The sequence below is a fragment of the Natator depressus genome, chromosome 3 (genome assembly GCF_965152275.1).
Source record: "Natator depressus isolate rNatDep1 chromosome 3, rNatDep2.hap1, whole genome shotgun sequence".
Lineage (NCBI taxonomy): Eukaryota > Metazoa > Chordata > Testudines > Cheloniidae > Natator > Natator depressus.
The window spans coordinates 171,181,007-171,196,927 of record NC_134236.1 but is presented as its reverse complement, the minus strand read 5'-3'; the positions used below and the strand labels follow the sequence as shown (position 1 = coordinate 171,196,927).

The following is a 15,921-nucleotide window of genomic DNA, read 5'->3' as shown; positions in this document are numbered from 1 at the left end:
AAAAGTTGCAAACTAACTCCAACATGGAAAAAAAAATTGGACAGCCGTTTACTAAATCCTGCCAGACCTTTGGCAGCTGTTAAAATTCCTTGGGGTGGTGGGAGGGTGAACAAAGCTATTGGCAAGGGGACTCTGTGCTGGAAAATCCCTTGAAGCAAGCAACCGTGACAGGATGAATCTAAACATAAAACGCTGTCATAATATTTTAAACAGCACAATTTTATATTCCAATAAAAATCTTCCTTCAACAGCTACCACGAAGAGGCACACTTCCTTTCACACACTGTGCACTTATAACTGGCTATTGAAAATATCTGGCTGGACAGAAGCCTCCCCTTTCACTGCTAATGTTTATCTGCCTCAATGGACGCAGGTGGTAAATTCATAATCCACGGATCACAATGTCCATGGCTCAGACTGCAAGTTACCCTTCTTTGAAGCAACAGTAAAAATCAAGATGTTTGTGGCCCTGAATGAATAGGCGACAGATAATGATGAATAATAATTAAATCATGCTATAGCATACCCTGAGCACACTTAAAAAGTTCCTTCCAGCTCTGGAGATATTCCCCATTTTAAGAATAGGGAATATCATGAAAACCTTTTCTATATTTCTAGATGTGTAAGGAACATTTTAAGTACACCTACTGTACCTCATTTTATTTGGAAATCTACTTGATCTAGACATCTAAGATTAATGATAGTCATTCACATTATTATTACAAACTGTTATGAGTTGCCCATCTCCATAATATCTAGGTGCTCTTCACATGGCTTAAGACTGGGTAAAATGAGACTTCTCAGAAATAAGGAGTGTATAATCCAGCCCCACGATTTTCTGCAGCAATTAACTAGCCAGTTTTAATGGACAGAGAGCCAAATTATATTAGCTGCAATGTATAGCTGGGATAGAAATATTGCTTAATTAGGATGCTGTCAGGTGATTCAGAGATGATTTGGTTCTACATAGGACGGAAAGGGACCTCGACAGGTCATCTACTCCAGTCCCCTGCACTCACGGCAGGACTAAATATTATCTAGACCACCCCTGACAGGTGTTTGTTTAACCTGTTCTTAAAAATTTCCAATGATGGAGATTCCACAACCTCCCTAGGCAATTTATTCAGTGCTTAATCACCCTGACTGTTAGGATGTTTTTCCTAATGTACAACCTAAACTGTCCTTGCTTCAATTTAAGCCCCATTGCTTCTTGTCCTATCTTTAGAAGTTAAGGAGAACAATTTTTTCCCCCTCTTCCCTCTAACAAACTTTTATGTACTTTAAAACTGTTACGTCCCCTCTCAGTCTTCTCTTTTCCAAATTAAACAAACGTAATTTTTTCAATGTTTTCTAGACCTTTAATCATTTTGGTTGCTGTTCTCTGGAATTTCTCTAATTTGTCCATATCTTTCTTGAAATGTGGCACCCAGAACTGGACACAATATTCCAGTTGAGACCTAATCAGTGCAGAGTAGAGCGGAAGAATTACTTCTTGTGTCTTGCTTACAACACTCCTGCTAATACATCCCAGAATGATGTTTGCTTTTTTTGCAACAGTTTTCAGAGGAACAGCCGTGCTAGTCTGTATTCACAAAAAGAAAAGGAGTACTTGTGGCATCTTAGAGACTAACCAATTTATTTGAGCATAAGCTTTCGTGAGCTACAGCTCAGCATCCGATGAAGTGAGCTGTAGCTCACGAAAGCTTATGCTCAAATAAATTGGTTAGTCTCTAAGGTGCCACAAGTACTCCTTTTCTTTTTGCAACAGTGTTCTACTGTTGACTCATATTTAGCTTGTGATCCACTATGACCCCTAGATCCCTTTCTGCTGTACTCATTCCTAGGCAGTCATTTCCCATTTTGTATGTGTGCAACTGACTGGTCCTTCCTAAGTGGAGTTCTTTGCATTTGTCCTTTTTGAATTTCATCCTATTTACTTCAGACCATTTCTCCAGCTTGTCCAGATCACTTTGAATTTTTATCCTATCCTCCAAAGCACTTGCAACCCCTCCCAGCTTGATATCCTCCGCAAACTATAAGTGTACTCTCTATGCCATTATCTAAATCATTGATGAAGCTATTGAACAAAATTGGACCCAGAACCCTGCATTCAAAAATAAAACAATGTAAAACTTTAGAGCAGGGGTGGCCAACTTGTGGCTCTGGAGCCACATGCGGCTCTTCAGAAATTAATATGCATCTCCTTGTATAGGCACCAACTCTGGGGCTGGAGCTACAGGCGCCAACTTTCCAATGTGCTGGGGGGGTGCTCATTGCTCAACCCCTGGCTTTGCCACAGGCCCTGCCTCCACTCCACCCCTTCCTGCCCCGTCTCCTGAGCCTACAGTGCTCCCCCCTCCTTCACTCCTCCCCTCCCTCCCACAGCCTCCTGCACGCCATGAAACAGCTGATCGGGAGGTATAGGGAGGGAGCATGAGGCGCTGATTGGTGGGGCTGTTGGTGGGTGGGAGGCGCTGGGCGCAGGGTGGGGGAGCTGCTGATGTATTACAATTTGGCAATGTACATTGGTAAATTCTGGCTCCTTCTCAGGCTCAGGTTGGCCACTCCTGCTTTGGAGCCTACAAGTCCACTCCGTCCTAATTCTTGGTCAGGCAATCACTCAGACAAACAAGGTTGGTTACAATTTGCAGGAGTTAATGCTGACTGCTTCTTGTTTACAATGTCACCTGAAAGTGAGAACAGACGTTCGCATAGCACTGTTCTAGCTGGCGTTGCAAGATATTTATGTGCCAGATGCGCTAAAGATTCATATGTCCCTTCATGCTTCAACCACCATTCCAGAGGACATGCTTCCATGCTGATGACGGGGCTCTGCTTGATAACGATCCAAAGCAGTACTGACTGACACATGTTCATTTTCATCATCTAAGTCAGATGTCACCAACAGAAGGTTGATTTTCTTTTTTGGTGGTTTGGGTTCTGTAGTTTCCGCATCAGAGTGTTGCTCTTTTAAGACTTCAGAAAGCATGCTCCACCCCTCGTCCCTCTCAGATTTTGGACAGCACTTCAGATTCTTAAACCTAGGGTCAAGTGCTGTAGCTATTTTTAGAACTCTCACATCGGTACCTTTGCATTTTGTCAAATCTGCTGTGACAGTGTTCTTAAAACGAACATGTGCTGGGTCATCATCCGAGACTGCTATAACATGAAATATATGGCAGAATGCGGGTAAAACAGAGCAGGGGACATACAATTCTCCCCCAAGGAGTTCGGTCTCAAATTTAATTGATGCATTATTTTTTTAACGAGCATCATGGAGCATGGAAGCATGTCCTATGGAATGGTGGCCAAAGCATGAAGGGGCATAAAATGTTTAGCATATCTGGCATGTAAATACCTTGCAACGCTGGCTACAAAAGTGCCATGTGAACACCTGTTCTCACTTTCAGGTGATATTGTAAATAAGAAGCAGGCAGCAGTATCTCCTGTCTATGTAAACAAACTTATTTGTCTTAGTGATTGGCAGAATAAGAAGTAGGACTGAGTGGACCTGTAGGCTCTAAAGTTTTACACTGTTTTGTTTTTGAGTGCAGTTATGTAACCAAAAAAATCTGCATTTCTAAGTTACACTTTCATGAAAAAGAGTTTGCTCTTCAGTACTTGTATGAGGTGAATTGAAAAATACTATTTCTTTTGTTTATCATTTTTACAGTGAATATATTTGTAATCACAAATAATAATATAAAGTGAGCACTGTGCACTTTGTATTCTGCGTTGTAATTGAAAACAATATTGAAAATGGAGAAAAAAATCCAAAAATATTAAACAAACTTCAATTGTTGTTCTACTGTCAGAAGTGCGATTAATCGTGATTACTTTTTTTGAGTTAATGGTGTAAGTTAACTGCGATTAATTGACAGCCCTATTTCAAATATAAAAACACTTCTGGATGGATTTAAACAACGCTTACCAGCTAGAAGAAATGAATGGTGGCTGACTGTCAGAAGGAATTACTTATATAACCTGGGGATCACCTGCCAGGCTGTGGTATGAAACGCCCCCCCCCCCCCCTTCTGCCAAAAGAAACAAAAAACAAACAAACAAACAAAAAAACACGTTGGTGCCAGAGGACATATACTAGCCAGGAAGGTGTTCAAAGCCTTGAACATAACCAGATCCCTCCCTGTTAAATACCAGCTTAATATATATCCACCCCTTTGCTGGCAGCCAGCGTAGAGGAATACAGGATGCATGTAATATGATCATAGGATGGTTGCTCAGTCCAGTAAGCCAATGTGCTGCTGCATTCTGCACAAGCCGAAAGAGGCATAGAAGCCCTGCTAAGAGGGAACTGAGCTTTGTAATTACAAGATCATGTGCTGCTGTTGAAAAATGACTGTGGAATAAATAAGGGTGCAGGCTGCAGAAGTTGTGCAGCTGAAACACTGTCAAATAACACGCAAAACACGACTTTCCATGGAAATAGCACAGCAGAAAGAAATCCGAGGTTCTTAACGTGGAAAACTACAAGGGACATGAAGAGGGAGAGAGCAGCAACTATCTAGTAGCAAGACTTCTCTCTTCCCCAAGCAGACCTGAATATCTAGTAGGCAATATTATCCGGTCATTTATCCATGTCAAAAGGGGAACTAGAAAAGATTTTGTTAAGAGATCTTCTCTCTCTCTGTACATGTATGTGTACACTCACACATGCCCTTGGGCAATCTGAAAGATAACACAGAGCCATAATGGATGCTGAATTGTAAATACAACATTGACTGACTTCTGTTTTCCCCAACAAAGGATTAAGCTTTGTGTGTTCTTGTACTTATTCAAAAGAAAGTGAAACCAAATGAGATTATAACATTAAAGAGTCTCAGTCTTTTTTCAAAGAAAAATATATTAATAGCAGACAAACTCTCTCCCTTCCCCCCAATTTAAAATTTCTTCAAAAGGGGCCAACATATACTGTATATACATTTGCTTCAACAGCTGAAACTTGTGGCTAATATAGTGTTGTCTGCTGATTAGAGCAGAGAACTGGGAGGACATCAATGTTCCCTCTAATTTTTGACAGTCCGTGTGCGCCAAAAATTTCTTCTGTGCAAATTGTGCTTCTGCGCAAATTTTTGTGCGCGTGGTGTTTCGCCATGTGCGTGGGGTTTAGGATCTGTGTGCGCGCGCACACATGCGCACAACTTAGAAGGAACAGTGGAGGACATACTTTTATAGTTTGGGACATACCACTCACTGACTGTGTAACAAGACCCTACACTTCTTGTGCTGCCTATAATCCAGATGGTTAGAAATACATATCCTATCTCAGCTGAACATCCCTTGTTAATAACACCACATCTCAGGAAAGACGCAGTGTATATTACTGCAGGGCATGCTAATACCCATTAAGATTTGCTCAGTTTTTCCACTACAAATATAATATTTCAATAAAAAAACCCTACCTGGCACAATAATTTTGGGCATGAGTTAGTCTTATCCCAGGGATAATTTTTTCCCATCCCCCAAATTTGAAACAAATATTTCAAATTGATGTAGCAGTTTGAGAAGCTTTGTTATACTTGTAAAACAAAATACACAACTTATTAAAAATCCATAAAATGTTGCAAATATGTCTAAAATATGGACTGTATCCTTGTTATTTTAACTTTAAATATTTAAAAAGGTTTTATTTATTATTTTAGTTGCGGTATCACCTAGAAGCCCCAATCAAGTCCCTATTACTGTACTACACATATACACTCACACAGAAAAGACAGCATTCTATTACCATGGCCTTAAAGTCAGACTTGAGTAAAATAAACCTATGCTATGTTTTGAAACTGCTGCTTCTCATCAAGAGCAGTTTCAGTCTCAGCCATGTTAAAGGGTCCACAAAACTCAGAAAAAAACCTCTGTGACCTATCTGTAACTGTTCTTTTGATGTGATGCAGATGTGTATTCTACTTACAGTTACTACTTAGGTGTGTGCACGCCCAGTACACCAGAGCTGGAACTTTGCCTAGCCGTACCCGTAGTGGTGATGCTCACATCCTGCCGCCCTAACCCCTCCCCTGTCCATATAAGGGCTGCATCACCCTGATCCCCTCCTTTCCTTTGCATCAAAAGTCAGAAGTACAGACTCCAAAGCAGAGGGGACGGTGGGTGGGTCGTGGAATATACATCTGCATCACATCTCAAAGGACAACAGTTACAGGCAGGTAACCACTTTCATTTATTTATTTATTTTAAGTAGATGCAATTGTGTGTTCTACTTAGGTGACTCACGAGCAGTATTCACAGGAGGTGGGGCTTGGAGTTTATTTGTAAGGACTATAGGATTGCCTTCCCAAAGTTTCCGTCTGATCTGGATGCAGCAGGAGTGGCATAGTGGTTTATAAAAGTATGCACAGAGGACCATCTGGCAGCCCTCAAATGTCTAATATAGAAATGCCACCTAGGAATGCCATCAGCATTGCCTGGACTCTTTTGGGATGAGCTCACACCCTTTGAGGGGGCACAGCCTGGGCTAATTCATATGCTGCCATGATACAGGGAGTTATCCACCTGAACATAGACTCTGAAGAGACTGCTTGATCCTTCATTCAGTCCGCATATGAGACAAGCAAATGAGATGAGTAATGGAATGACTTGGTCCTAGTTAGATAAAAAGCTAATCACCACCTGACATCCAGTGTGTGCAGATGTTGATCTCTGGTGTTGAATGCTGCTTAGGGAAGAACACTAGTAAATATACAGCTTGGTTCGGGTGTTACTGGGAAACCACTTAAGATAAAAACTTGTGGTGTGGCCACAGGGGTATTTTGTCTTTAGCAAAGTGTGTGTACTGGGGCTCCACCATAAAAGCTGCAACTCCCTCACTCTCCTTGCAGATGTTATTGCCACAAGACAGAAAGTTGTTGCTAAGACAGTATTAAGGTCCCACAAAGGCTCTCTTACCAGCTGGTGAAAACAAGTGACTCCTTTCAAGAACCTTACTGCCACCAACTTCCCATAGATGAGCAGATAAAATGCCAAAATCGCCATCAGGTGGACTCTCAGTGAACTAAGAACAAGACCAGGAAACTGAAGGTGTAACAAGTACTCCAGGATGTCCTGGAAACAAGCCAGCTTTGGATGAAGTCTCCAGGCTAACACCCATATCAAGAAGCCCGGTAGCTCTGTCACATGGCCAGAAGGTACCAAAGGTACAACGGAGGATGAGGTGGTAGAAGCCATGGCAGCAGCAAACTCCTGAACCAGTGGAGAGTCCGGGTCTGAGAAGCAAAATAGGTCTGATGCTGCCTGGTATGCCACTTGTGCGAAGACAGTCGGCACTAGTGCCGATGTCAGTCCTGGACTCAATGGACACCCCATTGCTGGAACTGGAGCCGACCGTATGGGCTCTGGCTGATCTCAGAGTGGTATCGGGGAGCGGTAGGAAGGACCTGCTCCAGCCCGCATGCCAGAGGGAGTACGGTGCCAGGCAGCACTCCTCTTAGGAGACGAGGATAAGTCTTCCCAAGTCCTGGAATGGTTCTGATTCATTGTGTGGGACCTTTTCCCAGGGAAGGGGGAAATGACACCTCTTCCTCTTGAGGGAAATGGCAGAGCCCGAGCATGGAGTGGCATCATTTGCCAGAGCTGAAGGCAACTGCTGATGAGACAAGGGCCTTGGGGCTGAAGTGGGCCTCATGGCCTGCTCCACTAGGCGCTGCTTCAGCTGCCAGTCTCTTGCCACCTGACTCCTCTTAGCGAATAACTTGCAGATGGAACACTGCTCTTTAGTTTTGCCTCGGTGAGGGACACACAAGCACCTCATGTGGGGATTACTGTCGGGATGGCCTCTCCACACATGACAGACAATGCTTGAACCCTGGTGAGGGCATCACACAGGGCAGCCAACTACTCTAAACTTAACCTAAGGTATTACTAACTACTATATACAAGACAAATTCTCTCAGGAACTGAGGCTCAAAGCATGAGGTGAGGAACACCACACAGATCATCTATTCTAGCCATGGGAGGTGAGAAGGAACTGAGGAAATTGGGGTGGCACCACCCTTATCAGGCCAGGGGAGGGTCTAGGGCCACAGGGCACGAGTGCTGCCTTTATAGGTACTGTTAGGCAACGTACTCTGTTTCCGGTGCACTAGGTGTGCACACGCCTAAGCAGGAAGGAAGCAGAATACATGGCTGCATCTACTCGAAAAAGAACAAGGATATACCAAATTTAAGGATCAGTCTTTTACTCACAATATTTTGCTTTTGTACAGCGTGGGTCTGTAAATGGTGGGTGGCTATTCAGCACTGAAGGACAAATTCAGGCTAGGTTTCGGGAGATACAATGCCAGGAAGTTCACTGGAATTACACTTGTTTACACCAGGTTAGAATTTCATCCCTAGATCGTAACAGTTCCCTGTTTTAAAATGTTATAATAGTAATAATAGATAGAGATCTCCAAATTGATTCTCCTGATCCTAGACAGATACTGTTTTATGTACAGTTATATATTATCAGTGCACTGTTATTGTATGCATGAAAGCTGGTCTATATCATCAGACTGATAGCATTTTTATGAAATAATGCAACTCATTAACTACATTATCTAATAATGTTGCTCAAAGACATGCCAAGGAGATTTATAAAAGGGCAGGGATACTATATCAGTAGAAAAGAAACAAATGCTGAACTTCCAACACCTCCAAGAAGGACATTCTTTGTATAAACACAAGATAGCTTTTGCATCAGATGGACAGCTTCTGATTTGAAAGAAAAAATGATGAGGCATGTCTAAAAAGCAATACTATAGGCAATGGGCTTCACCTCATTTTGCTAATCATTTCCTGCTACAAATCATATTTACATTTAAAACCAGTGAAAGATATTGATTGCCAAAAATAAAAAGGATATTGTCACTATTGTTAATCTATAGAGATGGATCCAACACTAAAAAAAAGTTAAACATTGCTACCAAAAGGTATAGTCTATCATTAAACACAGCTGGATAAGAACTTACAGTGCACTTTCCATATCTGCTATACTTCCTTCCATTTTCTGTCACTACGTAGAGGTAAATAAAGTTGTCATGGGAGCCTACTGCGAGTAAGGTGCCATCTATAATAGAAGTTTAAAAAATAGTGTAATAATGTTAACATACTGTTTTTTGAACTGGAATGATTTCATATTTAATACCAATGCATTATTATCAATCATACAATTCTGAATGAGCTAGTACCCAAGGGCATGTAACTAACTATACTGCTTTCCAACTGGTCTCCTGTTTTTCCCTTATTTTCATGGTGATTGTGATTATGGGGTAAGTGAGTTTGCTTCCCACTATGTCTTGGATAAACAGGGTTATCATTGGACAGGGAACTAGGCTAGCTAATGAATCCTCAGTTTGCACTGGTCTTCTGATAACGGCTGACAACATGCAGTCCCTAAAGTTCTCAGTTTTGAGATTCACTGGAGATTATCTCCAAAGAACAGTTTATTTTTTTTAAATGTAAAGTTATTACACATGAACCAATGCTAATCAAAGGCTAACTTCACAACATCTTCAACAAAGTCACCGTAGCACAGTATTTAAACATTACAAGCTGTTTTCTAATAACAATAAAGGTCCATGGTACTATTAACCATTTCACTGCCTGGGAACATGATCAAACTCCTCTGTAGCACCAATGAATGTGAGTGCTCTGAAATGAAATGCTGTTGTTGGTAAATAGGGCAGCAGTAGAGATAAGTTTTGCCCAATTTACCTGGCATGTTATGCAACAGCAAACATGAAACAGGCTTGCCACACTTCTCTTCCATCGAGTCAGAAGAGAGGATTCAACTACTGCCCGTTTGTCAGACTCTCATAAGATGACCTTGGGTTTTATTCAGTAAGAGGATACCTTACCACATAATCTCTACACAAATAATTAATAGCAAATGGCCTTTAGTTTGAGAGAGAGAGAGAGAGAGAGAGAGAGAGAGAGACCTGAATTTAACTTTATTGTTTTTGTACTAATACATTTTAAAACTTAAGTGAATAATAAATACAATAAAAGCTGTTTAAGATCTTAACACATTCAAAGAATGTTCGGGCACACTTAAAAAGTTACAAATACGTCTTAAAATCAAGCTTTCATTGCTTCATTTACCTTACCTTTACATTCAGTTTAGAATTACTGAATTCCCCTGAAAGAAATGATGACATCACATCACAACCACCTATACAATGGGGTGCTGTGTTAGGCAACAGTGATGTTTGCAGAGATAGAACAGCAAATATAAAACTGAATTGCAGTGCAGGCAAAATGCAAATGAAGCTGTAATTGTTAATTTACACATATATTTTGTTTATGATCTTAAGCAATTTTTTAAAAGCTCTGCAGTTCCCTATTATTGGAGGGTAATCTGATGTGTAACACGTTAATAGCTTAACAATTCCAGAGAAGTGCAGGAAAAACACCTATTTTATTGGGATTAAAACATGCAATTACAGTGAAGTGCCCAGAATACACAGGAAGTTTGCCTACCTACTGAGTAGCGCATCACTGAAAGCTGTTCATTACCATCAGTGTGTATTGAAACCAGGTCTCTTGTTTCTGCATCCAAAACAAACCACCTGTTAAGAAAAGAGTTCTAGTGAGTGTTACTTCTACTTACACAAAACCAAAAAATGTAAAAACGAATGATCACTGCATTCTATCTCACTGCTTATTAGCATGATATCCTTTCAATGTATCGTATTAACTTGTTTTAATTAAACATTTTCTTTTCGGTTTCTAGGTTTACAAAATGATGTATATTCCAGTGACAGACATACAAGCATACCAAAATACCCACTACATGTATTTATTCTTGAATATAGAATAGTTATTCGTATATCATGTACTGTAGATGATACACATGCTGGTGAAACTATGATGTGACTACAGCAGGTCTCTGCTAGAGCTCACTATATTTTAGCTTCAATTATCATCTCACATTTTCACATACTTTCCGAAAAATTCACATTTGGGCCTGAAATTTTCCATCCTTGGTCTCTACCTGCAGATGAATTCTTCTGGAAAGTCTGAACAAAATCTCTGCAGTCATTTTTGAGTCCAAACTTCCTCCTCCCTCCCCCTCCAAAAGAGAAAAGTAGATAAAGCTACAGCTGAAGTTTGAAACTAGTCCTTTTTGCTTATTTAGAAAAAGTGGCTTTGATTTAAAAACTTGAATTGAAACTTGCATACAGAGTGGAGATGAGTAAGGGGGGGGGCGGAGGAGCATCTGCAGCTACCCATTTGAGGTAGAAAGTGAATTCTGATTTGATATTTTCTGCAATCCTTCATCTTTACTTTCTGTGAATATTTACATTATACTTTCAAATAGAAAAATTCACAATTTACCCCATGTAGGTTAACTGTATAAGTTACCTGGCATTCCTTCTGTTCCCAGAATAGGTGACCTATGTAACTAATTAAATTCAGCACAAATTGAATTTTACTAATATGATTGAATATACACTTCAAAATCCATGACATGTTTGTTAGTTCTGTAAATAGCATAAGTTACAGTGTGATGCGCAAACAGTATCTTCTATTGTGATATTGTATGTTAAATATTTGAATAATCTGTAGACCAAGATTATTCAGTGGGGCAGTTTAGAAAGAATTATGAGTAATGAATGAATTTGAGACTATTTACTGTAGATAATCTGGTCATCTCCAGTACTGAGCATGCATAGTAGAAAAATGTCATTAAATCTACAGCGCCACACTTAAACACATACACACTGTATGCCAGTGTGAAGCTAGGTAGGTGGTTCAAGGAACTTAGAAGTTTTACTTCAAGATGAACAGGTCTACAGTAAGGAACTTAAATGGCCTGTTACCCAAGGGCTGTCTGTGACTGTAGGCACAGCTTTAAGCAAGGGGGTGGTGCATAAACTGCACTACTCTAGTTGTCTCAAGAGGCTTTGTGATTGAGAGAGGTACCTCTGAATCACAATTCCTCCCTTACTATTTCTTTGTACTGCAAGCAGCAGCCATGACTTCCACACGCAGCACAAGTGGCAGAGTCGGCTCTAATGGCTGAAGATGGAAACCGCAGGCAGCTTAGGCAATATTCTTGTCATATATATATATATTCTTGTCTATACCATCCAAGTTTCTGATAATATAATTAGAATTAGCAAAACTGCATCCTTTGTTATTAATGTATAGCATAAAACTTCTCCTCGGGCCGCCACTTGGACATGGTGGAGAAGCTTGCGTATACTTAAAACCCTAGAGAGCACTGCGTCTGGAGTCCTGTACTCCTCACCCATGGCGGTGAGGTCGAAGGCGAGGTACCAAAGTGCAGCCCAGCACAACACAACCCAGTATAAGACCTCAACGGCAGCACTGGCGGATGAAGCAGGATCACCTCTCAACGGCTGTGAGGGCAGATGAAGGCTGCAATGGAGGAGACCTCCCCAGTTGTCTTGGGCCTCCTTGCCACTGGACACAGGTGCCTATTCCGCCAAGATTTGTGTGGCTGCTGGTGCACATCAGCTCCCCCACATTAAACTACTCAAACACAGGCTTCTTTCACAGGAAGAACTTTTTCCCTCCCCCTCCCCATAAAAATCCTGAGGCGTTGGGCAAATGGCGATGGGGATAGGTGAAGATCACCAGCAGTCTCTAGTCACAGACCCACATGCAGGTAGTGACCGCAAGATGGTCGTCATGTGCCTCTGGACTGGGTTAGGGGGCATTTTCAGCAGCAGTGGTCATGACTGAGCAGGCCATTTTAGGAACCCCTCCGCTCACCCCATATGGAGAAGGGGTAGAAAGGTGTCCCAAACACAGGCTATCCCACCATACCTGATTGGATAACTGCGTCCAGAGGGATCACTCCCAATGCAGTGGAAAAGCAAAAATGTTTCTTGCGGTTTGGAATGTCCATACCCTACTAGACGAATCAAAAAGCGAAAGACGCAAACACAGAACAGCAATTGTTGCCCGAGAACTCTTGAGGTACAACACCAACATCGCTGCTCTGTACGAAACAAGACGTACGGATGAAGGCCACTTGAGGGAAGAGGGCAGCGGTTACACTTTCTTCTGGAAAGGAAAACCAGCAAGCGACAGGCGAATACCCGTCGTTGGCTTTGCGATCAAGAGCCTTCTAGTCAACCGCTTGACTGATCTCCCCATCGACATCAACGAGCACCTTATGACCCTCCGCATCCAATTGGTCAATAAGTCATTTGCCACTATTATCAGTGCATATGCACCAATACTTGACGCTGAAGAAGAACAGAAAGAATCCTTCTATACTGACCTTGATAAAATTTTGTCATCCATTCCAAAAACAGATAAAATAATCCTCTTAGGGGACTTTAACACAAGAGTTGGCTGAGATTCTAACGTATGGAATAGCACCATTGGGAAGGAAGGAGTGGGTAAGACCAATTCCAATGGCATCCTTCTACTCAGCAAATGTGCAGAGCACAACCTTGTGATCACAAATACAATCTTCAGACAAAGCAACAAGTACAAAACAACTTGGCAACACTCCCACTCAAAACAGTGGCACCTTCTAGACCATGTCATTGTAAGAACACAGGATCCAAGATGTCCAAATCACCCATATCATGAGAGAAGACGACAATTGATGGACTGACCACTGCCTGGTGAGGTAAGTCACGTCCATCAGGATTGCACGGAAACATAGAAATCAATCGAAATCATACAGATGGCAATACAACATCCAAAGACTTCAATCCTTAGTGCACCAAGAGAACTTCCAAACACTCCTCAGTGGAAAACTGGCCATATGCACACCTGGAAATGACAACACACGTGTCAAAGAAGACTCGGAAGCCCTAATACAGACCTTTCATGAGGTTTGCAAGAAATGCATTGGCCTTGCTACCTGCCGCCATCAGGACTGGTTTGACAGTAACAACACTGAGATTACAGCCATTTCAAACCAGAAGAGAAAAGCTTTCTGTGACTGGCAAAACCAACCACTATACAGTCAGAAGCACAGCTCTTTCCATCAGCTCAAAGCTGAACTTCAAAGGAGGATCCAAGAAATCAAAAACAAATGGTGGGAGGACAAAGCAAAAGAAATCCAAACATTCGCTGACAGACATGATATGCGGAGCTTTTTTTGTGAGACAAAGACCCTGTACGGACTAAGCTCATGTGGTCTCACACCTCTGAGATCCGAAGATGGTAGTCCCCTTCTTAAAGGTAACAAATCCATCAAAAAGAGTGCTGGAAGGAAAACTAACAAAAGCTTCTAAATCGAGAATCAACTGTTACTGACAACACCATCGATTCCATCCCTCAAAACCCAATCTGGGAAACTCTTGCCAACCCACCAACACCTGAGGAGGTCTGCAAAGCAATTAAACAAATGAAGAACAATAAAGCACCAGGTCTTGATGGCATACCAGCTGAGGTACTGAGAGTGGGGGGAGAAACAGTAACTAACAAGCTTCACTTGCTGCTCCTCAAAATCTGGTGCCCTGAAGAAACCCCTGCTGAGTTACGTAATGCTAACATCGTCACCATTTTCAAAAAGGGAGACAGGGCCGACTGTGGCAACCATCAAGGCATTGCCCTCCTCTCCATCGCTGGGAAGATTCTTGCTATAATCTTACTGAATCGCCTGCTCCCTCTTGCAGAGGAAGTACTTCCAGAGTCCCAGTGTGGCTTCAGACCATCACAAGGCACAAGTGACCTGATTTTCGCAGCCAGGCAGATGCAGGAAGACTGTCAAGAACAACACCAGGAGCTGTATATGGCCTTTATCGATCTGACCAAAGCCTTCAACTCTGTCAACCGTGAGGCTCTGTGGAAAATCATGTCAAAGTTTGGCTGTCCAAGAAAATTTATCACCATTGCAAGACTCCTCCATGACCAGACTGACTGCCTCCATCCTGTGCAGTGGTTCTACCTCTGAGCCCTTTGTCATCCAAACTGGCCTGCGTCCTGGCACCCATCCCTTTCTCCATTTTCTAAGCAGCTATGAAAACATTAACCCAAGACCGTCTACCACAGGGCATTGGAATCCAATATCGGACTGATGGCAACCTCTTCAACCTTTCTCGTCTCCATGCCAGAACTAAAGTAATATCGGCAACAATAAACAAAGTCCAGTACACAGATGATTGTGCTGTAGTTGCACTCTCAAAGGAGGATTTACAAACAGCCCTTAATTGCTTCGCGAAAGCTTACAAAAGCCTAGGGCTAATTCTGAGCATCAGCAAAACAAAAGTTCTCCACCAGCCAGTCCCTGGTCAATCATCAGACCCAGCAAGGAGGATCTACATCGACAAAGAAGAACTGGACAATGTAGAACACTTTGCCTATCTTGGCAGCCATCTCTCAGAGGGCAGAATAGATGACGAGATTCAGCATAGAATTCACTGTGCCAGCCTTGCCTTTGGCAGGCTGTCTCGCCGGGTGTTCAACAATCACAACGTCAGAACGCATACTAGACTTTTAGTTTATAAAGCAGTTGTAATCCCAACTCTCCTCCACGGCTGTGAAACTTGGCTGACCTACAGAAAACACCTGAAAAACCTGGAACACCAGCTCCAGCACTTTCTTTGGAAGATCCTCATCATAAAGTGGAGGATCATCACACTAATGTCAGTGTCCTCACAGAGGCCATCTTCAGTGTTGAGGCCCTGATTATCCAGCACCAGCTGAGGTGGAGCAGGCACTGTGTGCACATGTCTGATGTACACTTACCAAAACAACTGCTGTACGCCCAACTCACCAAAGGAGGAAGGAAATGGGGAGGCCAAAAGAAACGCTTTAAAGACTCCCTCAAGATAAATATCAAGAGATGTGGCATCGACACCACACACTGGGAGACAGCAGCCCAGGATAGGGATAACTGGTGAAGGCTTGTCAGAGAGGGAACGTCCACTTTTGAAGAAAATTGCCTTGGCCTGGTTGCAGAAAAATGCCAGAAAAGAAAGG

The 15,921-nt window shown here is 42.2% G+C and overlaps 1 protein-coding gene across 6 annotated transcripts in view; it reads right to left on the bottom strand.

Moving 5' to 3' along the window:
* The window catches only part of EML4 (EMAP like 4), a 248,182-nt gene that overhangs the window by 13,363 nt on the left and 218,898 nt on the right, over positions 1-15,921 (bottom strand). For all 6 annotated transcript variants that reach the window (XM_074949340.1, XM_074949341.1, XM_074949339.1 and 3 more), the window contains 2 exons: positions 10,486-10,574; positions 8,976-9,073 (listed from right to left, as the gene is read on the bottom strand). In XM_074949340.1, coding sequence (XP_074805441.1) covers positions 8,976-9,073; positions 10,486-10,574 — 187 coding nt within the window. The remainder of the gene's footprint in view (positions 1-8,975; positions 9,074-10,485; positions 10,575-15,921) is intronic.